The following is a 15,585-nucleotide window of genomic DNA, read 5'->3' on the forward strand; positions in this document are numbered from 1 at the left end:
ATACATCTGGAACTTAGGCTTTTACTAGATTTTAAAAGAGCAATTCCAAAAACCAAGCACCCAAAATAGCTTTCTTGGGGATTCAGCTTAAAGGTTACAAGCAAACAAAAGCATCTGGGGTTAGCACAGAAGAGATCCACAAGCCAAAATAAGAAATAAATCTGATAGCGTCTAACTAATTTCTTTAGTAAGCAGGCTGTTGACTTCTGAGTTTCATAACGAGTCAAAATCTGTAGGTAAAAAGTGTCTTTTGGTATTAGAAACAATTTATAAAAGCTGAAAATAACATAAAAGTAAGTTATCACTGGAATAAGAAAACATCTTTATTTGCACAAAACATAAATCATCAGCTCATTCATCTTGAATTTTGAGACCTTTTAAAACTGAGACGTTATACAGAAGAAATTTTGTTAAATTTTGAAGCTACTTTGTGATAACCCGGCAAAATGTTACCTGTTGAAATGACCTTTCTATTAGGAAAATCTCATTTAAAATGTTTTTGCTATAGCCAGTGAAAGTTATTAATTGATTTCAGTAGTCGTTTTACTACTTTGATTATCTTCAGTACTCTGAACTCAGGACTTCTTACTTGTGCTCAGTAAATTGCACTGCAGTACTCATCCATCGATATAAATATTTCACGCTCACTGTGACGTTCCCCTCTGGTGTTATCTGGACTGGTAGTCTGCTAGGTAACTCCAATCCTTGACTCTGGTTGCCAGCCTTACCCTGCTCTGCTGTGAGAACCCCCACTCCTGGGCTGTTCACGCATGGCCTTTGGCATGTAAGCTGCTCCTTGGATTGTGCAACCGAATGACACTAGCCAATATCTCTGGTCCCAGACACTACCCTAGGAACCTCTGTCTTGCAGTGTCCAGTTATGCCCGCTGAATGCTGAAAGTTTATATCAGTTCATCAATTTAACAAAGAAATTGATATATACCAGACTTATTATCCCAAGGGGAGTTTCTGACACACTTCAAACCAAACACACTGCTGCAGATAGAATAAACAAACAGATTTATTAACTACAAAGATAAATTTTAAGTGATTATAAGTCAAAGCATAACAAGTCAGATTTGGTCAAATGAAATAAAAGTAAAACGCATTCTACGCTGATCTTAACACTTTCAATGCCCTTACAAACTTAGATGCTTCTCACCACAGGCTGGCTGGTTGCTCTTCAACCAGGCTCTCCCCTTTGATCAGCGCTTCAGTCGCTTGGTGGTGATGTCTGTAGATGTAAGTGGAAGAGAGAGTGCATGGCAAACGTCTCTCCCTTTTATCATGTTCTTTCTTCCCTCTTGGCTTTGCCTCCCTCCTTTCAGAGTCAGGTGAGCATTACCTCATCGCAGTTCCAAACTGACCAAAGGAAGGGGGGGGGACTCACTTGAGAGTCTAACAGATCCTTTTGTTGTTTCCTAGGCCAGTATCCTTTGTTCCTGTGAGGCTGGGCTGGGCTTGTCCCATAGATGCCCTGATGAGGTGTGAACTGCCTCTCTGCTCTTGGAGAGTTTTTGCCTAGGCTTGCTTTAAGCCATGAGGATACGTTTTCAGCCTCATAACTATATACATGAAATTATAATTTATAACCTTACTAAAACATTACTGTAACAATTACTATAACAACCATGTTCAGTGCATCATGAGCCTTCCGAAGACACCCAACATGACAAATTTTGCATTGGATACCACACAATTATTTTATAAAGATGAACATGGGGGCATAGTGTGTTCACCCGAGGTACAGAGCGTCTCACTCACCTCCCCGTCCAACTGCCATACGTCAGCTTTCCCTTTGCAGGCTACAGTTTCCTTTTGCTACCTCAGCAAAAATGCTGCCACCTTACTGCTTTCTCTGAAAAGAGCCCTGCAATCTGCTTCCCAGAAGCTGGTTTCTAACCATAACTTTTCCCAATATTTTCCTTCCCTGTCCCTTCATCCACCAGTTCCGTACACTCCTCCATCAGGCCTAACTCCTGACTCCTCCTCCCGCCTTTGTTTGCCCACTCAAATATATGGTCCCACCCAGCATGCCTGTCAGTTGCTGGAATCTTCCCATGGTATGGGACTCAATCCCACCTACCTGTCAGCTGGAAACCTCCCTACAAATCTAAGTTGGGTTTCCACCTGACCTGTTTTCTCAATGCTTAATTTCCAGGTCTCATCTAAGATAGTATTCTAATGGCTAATGTTGAGATCTCATAATATTCATGTTTTCTATTGTCACTCTGATTAAATCTTTGTCGTTAGTACAGAAACATAACTAATTTATTATTTATGCAGGCTCAAAAGACTCAGAAACCACCTCAGAAACCAGCTCCTGCAGTAGTTTCAGTAGCACCAACTGTGAAAGATCCATTGGTAAAGAAACCTGAAATTAAGCTCAAGCTGGATACCCCAACAACTTTCCTAGCATTCAAGAGGACAGAAGTCAAGGTGCTGTACATTAAACTCTCTCTCTAAGTGCTTTTATTTTATTGCATATATGAAATGTTCTTGCTTAAATTTTGTACAGCTGTTTTTTTCCTTTGTCAGAACCCCACCTTGCTCTTTCACTTGATCAAAACCCCAAATGAAAATACAGGCCCTTATCTGTATTCGGTAGTGCTGTAACATAGTGAATTTTCAGTTTCTTGACTTTTTTATTTTATAAGGAGGGAAAAAAAGTAGATTGTTCTGGTTTGTTTTTTTAAATGGCATTTCTATAAAAGTAAGAAATCTTCACGCTCAGAGAAAGGACAGCAATTCACATCCTTTCTTAAGTAACATGCATGCATTTGCAATTGCAAGACTTCTCTTATGATACTGAAGAAGCCCTGTTGCTTCTGTAAGATCTAATTTGTGAGATCCCTTCCTCTTCTATACCTTGTCTCATGTTTCTCCTTCTCTGGGTTATTTTTCAGTGTTAAAGGTTGTCATGAGGTGATAAAAGGAGATAAACCAGAAGCCACAGCAACAGTATAATAAATATCTTGAGTAGCCTAACAAACTGTGACCCCAGTCCAGCAAAGCACTTAAGTGCATGTGAAACTGTAAGGCTGTGTCAGTCAAGCTGTCTGGAGTGGCCCACAAGCATGGGTGCCAACTTCAGGGCAGACTGTCAAGAAGCAGGGCACAAAACCTCAGACTGGCTGTATGTTCTATAGATAGATTTCACCAGCCAAGTAACAAATGGGAACTCCACAAACTCTATAACAGCCTTACCACAGAGTCACAGACTGTCCCCTTGGGCAGTCTGATCTATCTTGCCACCCAGGCAAGCCTGCCTTTGTGTTAGATGATCTTTTACACCAAAAGTCGAAACAATATTCAGGTTACTCCCAGTCCCAAAGGACCAGACACTTACCCCAGGTCAGTTGCACCTCAGATCTCTTACCAAAGACATTGCTAACAGTCAGTCCTGTAATAAACTAAGGATGTATTAACTAACAAAAAGAAACGAGAGTTATTTACAAGGTTAAAGTAGGTAAACATACACACACGAATGAGATACAGTCTTAGGTTCCAAAACATAATAGTAGCTGTTATAATATGCAAGCTCTATATATCCTTTAAGGCTAATCCAAACCAATCAGCTTGGGGATCTCTTGCTCTTGCTTAGAAATTTTGCCCTCTCTGAATTTCAAGCAGCATAGTGATCACAGTTTCTCTTTAATAGGGATTTTTATTCCCTTCCCCCAGCATTCAAGCTGTGGTGGGATGAGGGCTTGTATGGGTACCCACTTCATGGGTGTTGGGGGAAGCAATCAACAAAGTCTTTTGTTCATTGATGCTCCACAATAGTTTGACTGGTGTCTATAGGCCTTCTTTTTGGGGGGAGGAGATGACACCTCTTGTATTTCACACCTGGTAATGCTTGTCTGTTGACTGTGGGGTTTACAGTCTGAGCAAGCATTTTTATAGTTCCAAAGCAAACACTTAAATATTACCTTATAACATGGGATACAGATGTTATAATTAAGATTAATACATGCAGCATCCTACAAGCATTTCATGAAGTCTAAACACATTCTTGTAACTCTGATATCTATTTTAACAATGCTAACGCACAGGCAAGCCAGACTGGTTTCCAGCTAGGCATTTGTCGCATTCATTGAGACCCAGTGGCCTTGGCATGAGCTGGCACCTGGTCTGCCAGTGTCACAATGTCTACCTTACGGATGGCTACGCCAGCATAGCGAGTGTAGTTGCAGCATACAATGACAGAAGAAGTTTTTCTGCTGGTGTACGAATACTACCTCTCCGAATGATGTTGGCGATGTCGACAGAAGCATTCTTCTGTCAGAATAGCTGCGTCAACATGGGGGATTTTATTGGCATAACTGTTTCCGTAGGGGCTTGGTTTTTTCACACCCTGGCTAACATAGTTGTGCTGATGTAAGTATTAGGTGTAGACCAAGCCTAAGCATGCTGAAATCAGAAGAACTATTCACGTGCATAAAGTTATTCATATGTTTAACTGCTTTCCATGTATGGGAGCTGTCAAGGCTCCTTCCCCACTCTGAACTTTAGGGTACAGATGTGGGGGCCTGCATGAAAACTTCTAAGCTTAACTACCAGCTTAGATCTGGTCCGCTGCCACCACTCCCAATGTGCTAATTCCCTTCCCTGGGTAGCCTTGAGAGACTCTTCACCAATTCCCTGGTGAATACAGATCCAAACCCCTCGGATCTTAAAACAAGGAGAAATTAACCATCCCCCCTCCTTTCTCCCACCAACTCCTGGTGGATCAAGATCCAACCCCCTTGGATCTAAAAACAAGGAAAAATCAATCAGGTTCTTAAAAAGAAGGCTTTTAATTAAAGAAAAAGGTAAAAATCATCTCTGTAAAATCAGGATGGAAAATAACTTTACAGAGTAATCAAACTTAAAGAGCCCACAGGACCCCCCTCTAGCCTTAGGTTCAAAGTTACAGCAAACAGAGGTAAACACCCTAGCAAAAGGTACATTCACAAGTTGAGAAAACAAAGATAAAGTTAACACGCCTTGCCTGGCTGTACTTACAAGTTTGAAATAGGAGAGACTTGTTCAGAAAGATTTGGAGAGCCTGGATTGATGTCTGGTCCCTTTTAGTCCCAAGAGCGAACTCCCACCAAAACAAAGAGCACAAACAAAAGCCTTCCCCCCACCAAGATTTGAAAGTATCTTGTCCCCTTATTGGTCCTTTGGGTCAGGTGTCAGCCAGGTTACCTGAGCTTCTTAACCCTTTACAGGTAAAAGGATTTTGGAGTCTCTGGCCAGGAGGGATTTTATAGTATTGTACACAGGAGGGCTGTTGCCCTTCCCCTTATAGTTATGACAGGAGCCCATATGGATAATATGATGCCTATGATGCAAACAAGTGTTCATGTGAATAACTTTATACATCTGAAAAGTTACTCGCATAAATAATTGCAAGATCAATGCCTAATTTCAGTCATAATTCTCAGCATTTAGAAACTTCATGGATGTGCTACGGGGGGGGGGGGGGGGGGGATGGGAGGAAATATGGTTTGAGCAGAGGATTGGAGCGGAGAACCCCTAAGCCTTAACTCAGACTCACTGAATAACTTTGTGTGAATTATTTAATATCCATGTATCAGTTTTCCTCAAATGTAAACAAAGGCTAACTATTCACGATGTGTTGTGAAGATTAATTACTGTTTTAAAGCTACACCTCTACCCCGATATAACGCGACCTGATATAACACGAATTCGGATATAATGCGGTAAAGCAGTGCTCCTGGGGGGCGGGGCTGCGCACTCCGGGGAATCAAAGCAAGTTCAATACAACGCGGTTTCACCTATAACGCAGTAAGATTTTTTGGCTCCCAAGGACAGCGTTATATCGGGGTAGAGGTGTATTTGAAGATGAAGAGCACTATAATAAGTGCTGAGTATTATTTATTGTAGCGCATTAACAGAAACACTAAATGGAAACAAATCCAGTAACTTTTGTGGATAGTTTAAGTGTGTATGTGGTGGGGGCATGGCAGGTACAGGCGGACAGGAATCAGGAGGGCTGGGGGAAAATACTGTTTTTTATAAAATGATCAAGAGACTCTGGTATCTGCATTATTTTCATTGCCTGCGGTCTGATTATGTGATAGACCATCTGTTACCCCGAGCTGCTTTTTAAGAAGATAACAGAATCACACACAATCTAGTGGACTGCCTTTCTCATTTATACTTCACAAGTGTTGATCTTTTTAATTACTTCAGATAGACTGCCTTTTTATAGAGTTTAGTGAAGGATCATTGTGCCATATGGTATCCTGTTCGCTGGTTAGAAAAAGGAAAGAAATGATAATACTAACTTCATTTTCAGTGAAGACAAAGGCTCTGCACCTGTCTCCTTTCCTTTCTCTGTGTTGCTTTTGACTGAGATAATCCAGGATGAAATATCAGAATATTGTCTAATGGTTATTTTTGTGTAAAGAATATGAAACTGAAGTTTGATCATAACCATTCCTGCTATGTGTTCAAACATTACTAATATAGGATTGATTGATTTTAGACCACAGCAGCAATTTCGGGGAACTCAACCAGTACCAGTGTTTCCTCTTCAGCAACCAGTGGCCTTACTGGATGGGCGGCTTTTGCAGCCAAAACCTCCTCCACCGGTCCATCAACCACCAAACTGGGATCAACAGCACAGAGTACCAGCGGAAAACCTGCAGCCTCCTCTAATAACCAGAAACCTGTGGGTTTGTCAGGGTTAACAACATCTAAAACAGGACTAGGGTCAAAAATAGCTTCCAGTAACAACAACACAAACCCTGTTCAACTAAAACCTCTTCCACCTCTGACCTTGGGGAAAACAGGTCTGAGTCGTTCAGTGAGCAGTGACAATGTCAGCAAAGTTGGTCTTCCTAGTCCTAGCAGCACGGCCCCAGGCAGCAGCAGCCAGGTGAATAGTGGGAATGGAAGCAGTAGCACAACAGGTAACAGTGGGAGCAGCACCAGCAAATCAAGTGCAGATTCTGGCAATCAGTCACTGTCCCTAAAGGGCCCTACTTCTCAGGAATCACAGCTCAATGCTATGAAAAGGTTACAAATGGTCAAGAAGAAGGCTGCCCAAAAGAAACTGAAGAAGTAATAGAGCTGTCTGTTAATCTTGTTTCTGTGTTTCTTCAAAACAAAGATATGTGTGAAGTATAACATAATTCATTTAATAAATATCCATGCAGCTAATTTCTAGATTGGCTTTTTTTTTTTCTATAATATGCTTAACAATGTAAATCTGTGTATTTTCTCCATCTACAACAGACTGTAAATATACTGTATGCTTCAGATCTAGCGGACTAAACATGTCCCCTTTCTCAAGTTTGAAGAAACGTTTGTTCATATTTGTTTAAAGTTTGCATAGACAATGTATTGTAGCATTTGCCAGTGGTGATGTAATAACTAAGGATACGATTTAGTCACAGAGGTCATGGATTCCATGACTTTACTGGATTTCCGTGACTTCGGTTTCAGCTGTCAACGGCAGGGGCGGAGCTGGGAGCCCCCGAACCGCAGCTGGAGCAGGGGCTGTGCCTCTGCCTCAGCCCCTGTGGCGGTGGGGCTGGGGCTGTCAGTCCCCTCCATAGGGCTCCAGGTGTCATTTCTTCCTTCCTGCCTCTCCCCATTATTTTTAGTGATAGTCACGGCTCCTATGCATTTTTTATTATTATTATTGCCTGCAACCTGTCCATGACTTTTACTAAAAATAACTATGACAAAATCTTAACCTTAGTTATAATTAAGGATGCAGACGATGTTACATTTGTTTATACATGTTCATAACTTTTCTAACAATTCTCCTTTGAGAACAAAACTCTCTTTATTTGGTGTCTGTGACTGACTTTGGGAAGTTTGATGAAAAACCTTTAAGGAAGTTGTATTCTCTATTGGGCACTATTGTGACCACTCCTGAAATGCTGAGTCCAGTTCTGGGGTCCACACTTCAAGAAGGATGTTGAAAAATTAGAGCAGGTTCAGCACATCCCTCAGCCCACGCTGCTTCCCGCTGCCCCCATTGGCCTGGAGCAGCGAACCGCGGCCAGTGGGAGCCGCAATCGGCCGAACCCGCGGACGCGGCAGGTAAACAAACCGGCCCGGCCCGCCAGGGGGCTTACCCTGTAGGCCGTGTGCCAAAGGTTGCCAATCCCTGTTCTAGGTTGACTGCATTATTGTGTGATTTAGAAGTAACAGCATCTCTCTGCCTTTGGCCAGATCTACTACAAATGTTTCTCAGCATAGCTGTGTGGTCGGGATGTGGAAAAACCTCACCCTCTAGCCAACATAGCTATGCTGGCAAAATGCCCACTGTAGATGTAGCCATGCCAACAGAAGAGCGCTGCTTTTGGCATAGTTAATGTCATTTGGGGAGGTGGTGTTACTATATTGACAGGTAAAACTCCTTCTGTCTGTGTAAGCTGTGTCTGCAATAGGGAGCTCTGCTGGTACAAGTATACCAATAGAGCTATACTGGCAAAGTATTTGTAGTGTGGCCAAGGTCTTAGCTTAACCATCTTGTAAATAGGCGGTCTACTATTTTCCTACCTCTGAGAGGTGTTGGGAGGCTTATTCTTCAGAAATGGCCAAGTTCTGATCACTTTGCTTTCGCTGAATGCTGCTTTATAAGTGGTTCTGCTGGAAATAATTGGGAATCTTATGGTGCAAAGTGCTATTCATTGTGAGTAAGCGTATCAGAATCTGGCACAAAGTTCTCTGAGAGCCAGGAGTGAAACATGTTTTTCACTATTACAACTCATGATTGATCCACGAGTAAGACAGAGAACTAATAATGTTCACAAATCAGTAGCCTAGATTACAGCTAGGGAAGGACAGAACCGAACTAACTGCTCCACAGCAGTTTTCTCAATGTATTTTTAAAGCTTGTTCAGTGCCTAAATGGCACTTTATAAATACTGATAGATTGATAAGATAGATAAATATAGACAAGTGCAGTGTTTGAAGCAACTGTTCATTTCCTCTGCTCTGCTACCATCATGATCACAGCATGGTCTGTAGTTGATAACAGAACGGAAAATAGGTCTTGGATCTATGTTCTGTTGTGCTTCAGGCAGAAATGTATTGTTTTTAAAAGAAGACAACACAAAAGTGCAAAAATATATCTTTATTATTACAATAATTTAAAAGGAGAATTTAAAAATTTCTGTGCAAACAATATTGCTGTAAATGGAATTTACAATAAAAAAATCTGGATTCACTCAGCATTGTCATAGCTATATTTTCTATTGCAATTATTGGGTCCATTCCTGCAGCCCTTTCTCATACAGGAAACCCAACCCCACAGCAGGACTGGGCCTATTATATGCATTTTTTCTGAGCTTTCATAAAGTAAAAGCAGGAGTGTTCTTGAAGTTTAGACATAGATGCTAACACACTGAAATGTATTAATTTAAAAACAAGTATTGGAAGGAATAATTCTCAAAGTTGTTTTCACAGAAAAAGTGAATGATATCCTGTCTAGGACAGGGACTGCAAACAAAAAGGAAAATAGTGCAGTAGGTGGTTGCCAAAGATAAAACTTGAGTCCCTGTGTCACTGTTTGGCTCTGGAAACTACTGGGCTTGAAATTACTGTGCAGAGCACAATGGCATCACTTTAAAAAAAAATCCTATCGAAGAAGAAACACTGTGACAAAGTTGGCGCCCAGTCCTACAAACACTTAAGCAAGTGCACAATCCCATAGACTTCAAGTAAGTAAAGCGCACATGCTTAAGTGTTTGCAAGATTGGTGCCTTATTGGTTTACTAAACTGGAGCCCACCCTTACTCCATTGAAGTCAATGAGAGTTTTGTCATTGATTAACAGGAGCAGGCCCTTCAAACACTGAAGTCATGTCTGCATTAGAAAAAAATTGCGCCTCTTCCCCCCCACCCCCATCACACCTTTACTAAAACCAGTTTGCCTCCACTGATGTTAGCAATGTAGGGAACCCTAATGTAGATGGGTCTCTAGTGTTTTAAGCACTGTCTCAACTAGATCTGCTTTAAGCAGGTCCCATTAGAATTTTTGCCAAATTCCTCCAGTGTAGGCAAGGCATTAATTCAGACAGCTTCTCATCGTCATCTTGGCAATGCTCTTGGCTTGAGTTTATTTATTTTAAAAACAGATAAAAGTTGGCAAAATAAATATATTCTCATTCATTTATAATAGTTAAAACTGAAGAAGGTTTCAGAAATGATCAAAGCCAATCCCATCAGTCAATACGGAGTACATTACAATGAAACTTTTTGTGACTCCAAAGTGATTGTGGTTGATGGAAGAAAGCGGATATAATTCAAGATATATAGATTATTTTTATCCTAAAATATACAAAATATATTCTGGGCACCAGCAATTAAGGCTGGAGTTTTCAAAAGGGCCTGAGGGAATTGGCTCCCAAATCCCAGTGAAATTCAATAGGGCTTAGGTGTCCAACTCCCTCAGATTCCTTTGAAAAGCTCATCCTTTTGTACTAGAGCGCAGTCCTTCATTCCTTGTGAAATCAAGACACTTAGGCCAAGATTTTCAAAAGTGAGTAGTGATTTTGGATGCAATCTGAGACACTTGAAAAGTGGCTGATATTCATAGTGTGCATACTCAGCACTTTCTCAAAATCAGAGACCTTTAAGATGGGTCAGGCTGGGCACACAAATACTGAGGCATCCAAAATCACTAGTCCCTTTTTAATATCTTACTCCCTAGTTCTTTCATTTAACTACAGTCCCTAGCATACAAAGCTTCATCACTGTGCTTGTAGGAGCTTATTAAGCCTATTACACACAATTCAGCTACTTTAAAACAGTTTTCAGCTACTGCAGATAGCAGATCCTCTCTAATTAAGATATTCTGAAATATAAGACATGCTGAAAAACTTCTTGTGGGGGATCTTTCCAATAACAAAACTTTTTTGTTGTTTGTAGTGCAAAATTAGTGCAATTTGTTATTGGAGTATATTCAACTCTACGCGCAGGGCTTTGAGCCCATAGTCCCCATTAAATATAATGAAGGCTGCGCAGCACCAAGCTGACATAACAATCTACCCCAAAGCTTTTTGATTTTTACTTGACATAAAGACAATATTATTTACAATATCAACTGCATTCTGAACAGATCGAATGAGATGGTAACATTTGTTGAAGGGATGGGCACATTCCACTCATGGAAATTGCAACAGCTAGGTACAATCCTGTGCATCACAAATAAGGCAGTGTAACCACATTGTTATTTATTTATCATTTGGATTGTGATCAATCACAGAAGTTCAAATACCAAAATCTGTATGTCCATACCAGTGAACTCTCAAGCCTTTTCTGTCATACAATGTACAGAGGGCTAAAGTTCCTCCATGACCTGCCACACCTCTCCTCTTCTGCGAGTTCAACAAGTGTCTCTCCCTTTCTTGGAAAAATTAAAGCTAGATTTTTCTTTTGACAGACCTCTTTGCACTTCATGAGCAAATCTACCCTCTCTCATCCTTCCTTTGCTGGTAGTCTCTTTTTTTTCTGAATCCTATTAAATGGTTTCATTCATTTTATCTTTAAATGGTACATTTGGGCTAGGGGAGCAGGAAACATGCAGTCAGTGGCTTTGCCTATGACTGTTGCCTATGTGTATTGTTGACCATTCAGTCTGATAATCAATTTTTATTGTATTGTCACTATCACAGTCAGTCATCAATGATGTTGTAGGACAGAAAATACCTGACAAGGGCTTATATGTTAGTAGGTCACCATTTCAGGTCAGAGGTGGGCTGCAGGTCTTCTCTGATGACTACTGTAGTCCATAGGAGTCTTTCCACTGTGTAATGATAGGAACCTATAAGAGCAGTACTGCAGTGATCACATCTTTCCTCATAATTTTGTATTTCTGTGTTCACTGATGATAGAGTATTTAAAGCTATTTTAGTGATAACAAAGGTTGGCCCCTAATCCTGCAAACACTAGAAAATCTAATTATTGCATAGTCAAATACTTTTAATTTTTTTCCACTGTCCAATCTAATGGTCATATACTCCAAGAGTAATAGAAGCATCTGAAGGAGATACCGTGACACACCATGAGTCCGGGCACCTAGATGCACTTCCTCAAGGCATTGTTCTCTCAATGACTAGACTTGCACCCCCAAAGGGGTCACATAAGCAATAAAGCCGTGGTTTTCAACCTGTTTTTATTTGTGGTCCACTAAAAAATTTCAAATGGACGTGTGGACCCCTCTAAACATTCAACCTGTGGTCCATGGACCCTATCATAGAAGTCTTAGACTGAAAACTGACTGAACAGAATTCAACTATAAATGTTGCATGTGCTCAGCATGGCGTTTGATGCAATGTAAGAAAGGGCGTTAAACTGTGGGCTTCTATGGTAATGACAATACTTCCAGGTTTTGACCTGTAGGTGGGAGTATTCACATACTTTTGATTGATCAGAAAAATGGAATGCCTTTTCTGGGATCTAAAACTTTATTTTCATAGTCACCTTTTGCAGACCCCTTAGACATAGTCTGGGGGCCTCAGATTGAAAACTACTGCAATAAGGCATTCAAATAAAGGCACCACTTGATTTTATTTTAAAGTCTAATAACTGCAAAAAATCAGGATTTGGCAATGTGCAGGTCTCCAAATATAAACATATTAGTGGGGCATATATCTAGATCTATATGGTACAGATTTAAGTTATGAAAAATTATGCATTGTGCAAGCTATATATGTCATTGTCAAAAGATAACTTGCTTATTTCTCAACCAACTTTTTTTATTCCAAATCTGGCAAAATGCACTTCTCTGAGTGAAGGTTAGGTACTTGCCAGGTTTTAAGTTTTAAAACAGCTCTTTTTGAGTGATCAAGTACCAAAAAGGACAATGTTCTTAAAAGACAACTTTTTTCATCTCTAATAATTAATAAATGGCTCGATGGACTTCCTGTAAATGTTCACAGCCCAAAAGTAATGTTCTGAGCATTAATAGGGAGTTGGGATGGAATAGTCATCTCACTCTGAACAAGAGAGTCTTTACGGCAATTCTGATGACACAATTTATCCTTTTCCAAGGTTAATTCTCTTGGGTTCACATATTATTTGCTAAATATGTTGGAGAGGCACCCATAGAAAGGTGTAAGTTTAGCTGTGCTTTGTATTTGTGTGTTAACTCCTGACTTATGAAGTATGTTACTAGGAGAGAATCTTGTTAAACACTTCCTCTTCCTCAGGTCTTGACAAAGTAATGGTTTTTAGCATGTAGGAGTTCTCAGTGTAGCCTATGTACCTCTCCAGATATTATAGCTGGGTTATAAACCACGTGTGCGTTCACTCTGTTTGCTGTAAATTATAACAGATTATTATTCTGACTATGAGTCTCTATTTCAGAGAAAATAGTCCCAACAATCCTTTCTGTTCCTATGCATATGTCATCTTCCCAAGGTAATTAGCAGGTACATATCCTTTCTGTCCTTTGGCTTCTGCTAACCACCATTCTTTATTGCCGCTCAGGTCAGAAAACTGGAGTATCCGAACCCGCTGGTACTCCTGAAGACTAAGTTCCTGATGGCTTCTTGCTTGAAATGCATAAACAGCATAGAAAGTCTGAAAAAAGAAACAACCAGCAGAAATGAAACCTGAACTGATAAATTAATGGGACATAATATAGTTAAATTTTATCTTAATATATAAAATGTACTCAGAAGGGGTACATTTTATATAAAAAGGCAATTAATACAAAATAAAACTGATAATTTCGACAAAAAGACCCAACGAAATCCCCTGTAACAGGGTATTCTGGCCTTTTAAGAGTAGAGGGGGCCAGAAGACCCCATTCCAGGGAGTTGGAATGAACAAAGGCCCAGAAAATGGCCTGGTAGCAGAAGAAGGGAAGTGGTCCCAGGGAATAAGGAGGTGGATGGGAGGAAAATCCCAGGACACTGTTCCTTTAAGGGCCTGGTGTCAGGAGCCCTGTAGTGTGGGTTAGGGCTCCCCTCTCTTTCAGTCTATCAGGAGGAATTTTCTGGTGAGGAGGCAGACTATAGGCTACCTTCTCCCTCAGAACAAAGATGAGCTACAGCTGCTTCGGCTGGCCCCCAGTTGTAACGAGGTTGAACATTGAAACTGACAATGGAGGATGTGGGGAGAGAGAAAGTTGCCTTGGACTATGAAGGAGAAGTAGTAGGGGGATGAGGAATGGTCTTAGATCAGGGGAAAGGGGGGGGAAAGACTCGATATATCAGGATTTAAAGAAGTAATTAAATGAAAAACAGGATAAAAGTCAGCATTTCATAATTGTCAAATCAATGACACAAGATGTGAAAATAGGAGATGTTAACCCAACGAAAATGGCAGAATGGATAAAACAAAGTGTTGGTGATGTACAAAAAGCTAAAAGAATGCAGAGTGGAGATCTATTGATAAAATGTACACATAAGGACAAGCTGAAAAACTTCTTTAAAATGTAACCTAAGGGAAAATGAAGGTTACTCATCAACTGGCTAAATTCCTGACTGAAGCAAGAGGGTGACGTATGGAGTGCCACTAGGATTGTCCGAGGATGATATAAAAAAGACAATAGGCAACGAAAGTATTGTTTGTTAAATGACTATTTAGTGGGAGAGGGAGAAAACCAGCCACTTACAGCTGTACACATAACACTTTGTCAGTCAGAATAGGGCAGCCTGACCGAATGGTCAGAGCCAGGGGGCAGCATCAGGGTCAATTCAGAAGTCACACCATAGATCAAAGCTAGAGTCAGAAGCCATGCCAAGATGGTCAATGCTAGGGTCAGAATCAATAGCCATGCCAAGGATTAAGCCAGAATTGGAGTGAGAAGTGACACTAAGGGTCAAGTTGCAGTCACTCACTGGAACTAGGGTGAGGAACCAGCAGCAGGAACTTAGACTCAGGAGTCTGTTCAGCAGCAAACCCAGCAACTAGTTGCTCAGCCAGGGAGTGGGACAGGAGCAGGAAGCTTTATGCCTGGTGGTGTCCAAGCAAAAGTCTGCTGCCAGTCACCTGACCCAGCTGAGTCAGTGGGTGTAGCCTTATCTGCAGTTCCCTCATCTGACTTGGTGGTGCAGCAGGTAAGGCTCTTGCGTAGCAACCCCGCAGATATGGGCATTATACCACCTGGCATGCTTAATGGAGGGATGATCCTGGCTGGGATCCAACTGTGGTATCTATTGTTCTATATTTCCTCTCCCCCACCTTGTGAAACGCTATGATGGTTAGAGGTTTGGGCATGCACCAGCCATTTGTAAGGGAACAATGAGGTGGAGGAAACAGAACCTAGTTGCACAGAGCTGCATATAAAGGATATACAGTATCAGAATGAGCTAGGGAAATACAAACAATTAAAATTATTCAAAAAGTATCATATGTTGAGGCTACCAAAAGGTAGCCACTGCAGAAAATAGAAAAAGAAAAATATATTGGGCAGGGAGGAGAATATGAGAGGAATGAGAGATGATGATATATTGCTTGTAGATAAAGGGAAGTTTATAACATTCATTAAGAAGTAATTAACTGCACCTTGCAGACGTGGAGAAAAAATGAAAGGATTAAAATCATAGCAAAAGCAGCAGAAAAATATCTAAAAATAGACAATCTCTTGATAGACCGCATTCAC

General features: G+C 40.8%; 2 protein-coding genes across 2 annotated transcripts in view; one reads left to right on the forward strand and one right to left on the reverse strand.

Moving 5' to 3' along the window:
• INTS12 (integrator complex subunit 12) overlaps positions 1-7,175 on the forward strand; it is a 30,703-nt gene extending 23,528 nt beyond the window's left edge. Inside the window, exons 6-7 of the mRNA XM_065405229.1 lie at positions 2,287-2,439; positions 6,500-7,175. Coding sequence (XP_065261301.1) covers positions 2,287-2,439; positions 6,500-7,081 — 735 coding nt within the window. The 3' untranslated portion in view covers positions 7,082-7,175. The remainder of the gene's footprint in view (positions 1-2,286; positions 2,440-6,499) is intronic.
• Positions 7,176-13,370: 6,195 nt separating this feature from the next.
• ARHGEF38 (Rho guanine nucleotide exchange factor 38) overlaps positions 13,371-15,585 on the reverse strand; it is a 60,691-nt gene continuing 58,476 nt past the window's right edge. Inside the window, exon 14 of the mRNA XM_065405625.1 lies at positions 13,371-13,556. Coding sequence (XP_065261697.1) covers positions 13,371-13,556 — 186 coding nt within the window. The remainder of the gene's footprint in view (positions 13,557-15,585) is intronic.

The sequence above is a fragment of the Emys orbicularis genome, chromosome 5 (genome assembly GCF_028017835.1).
Source record: "Emys orbicularis isolate rEmyOrb1 chromosome 5, rEmyOrb1.hap1, whole genome shotgun sequence".
In the NCBI taxonomy this organism is placed as follows: Eukaryota; Metazoa; Chordata; order Testudines; family Emydidae; genus Emys; species Emys orbicularis.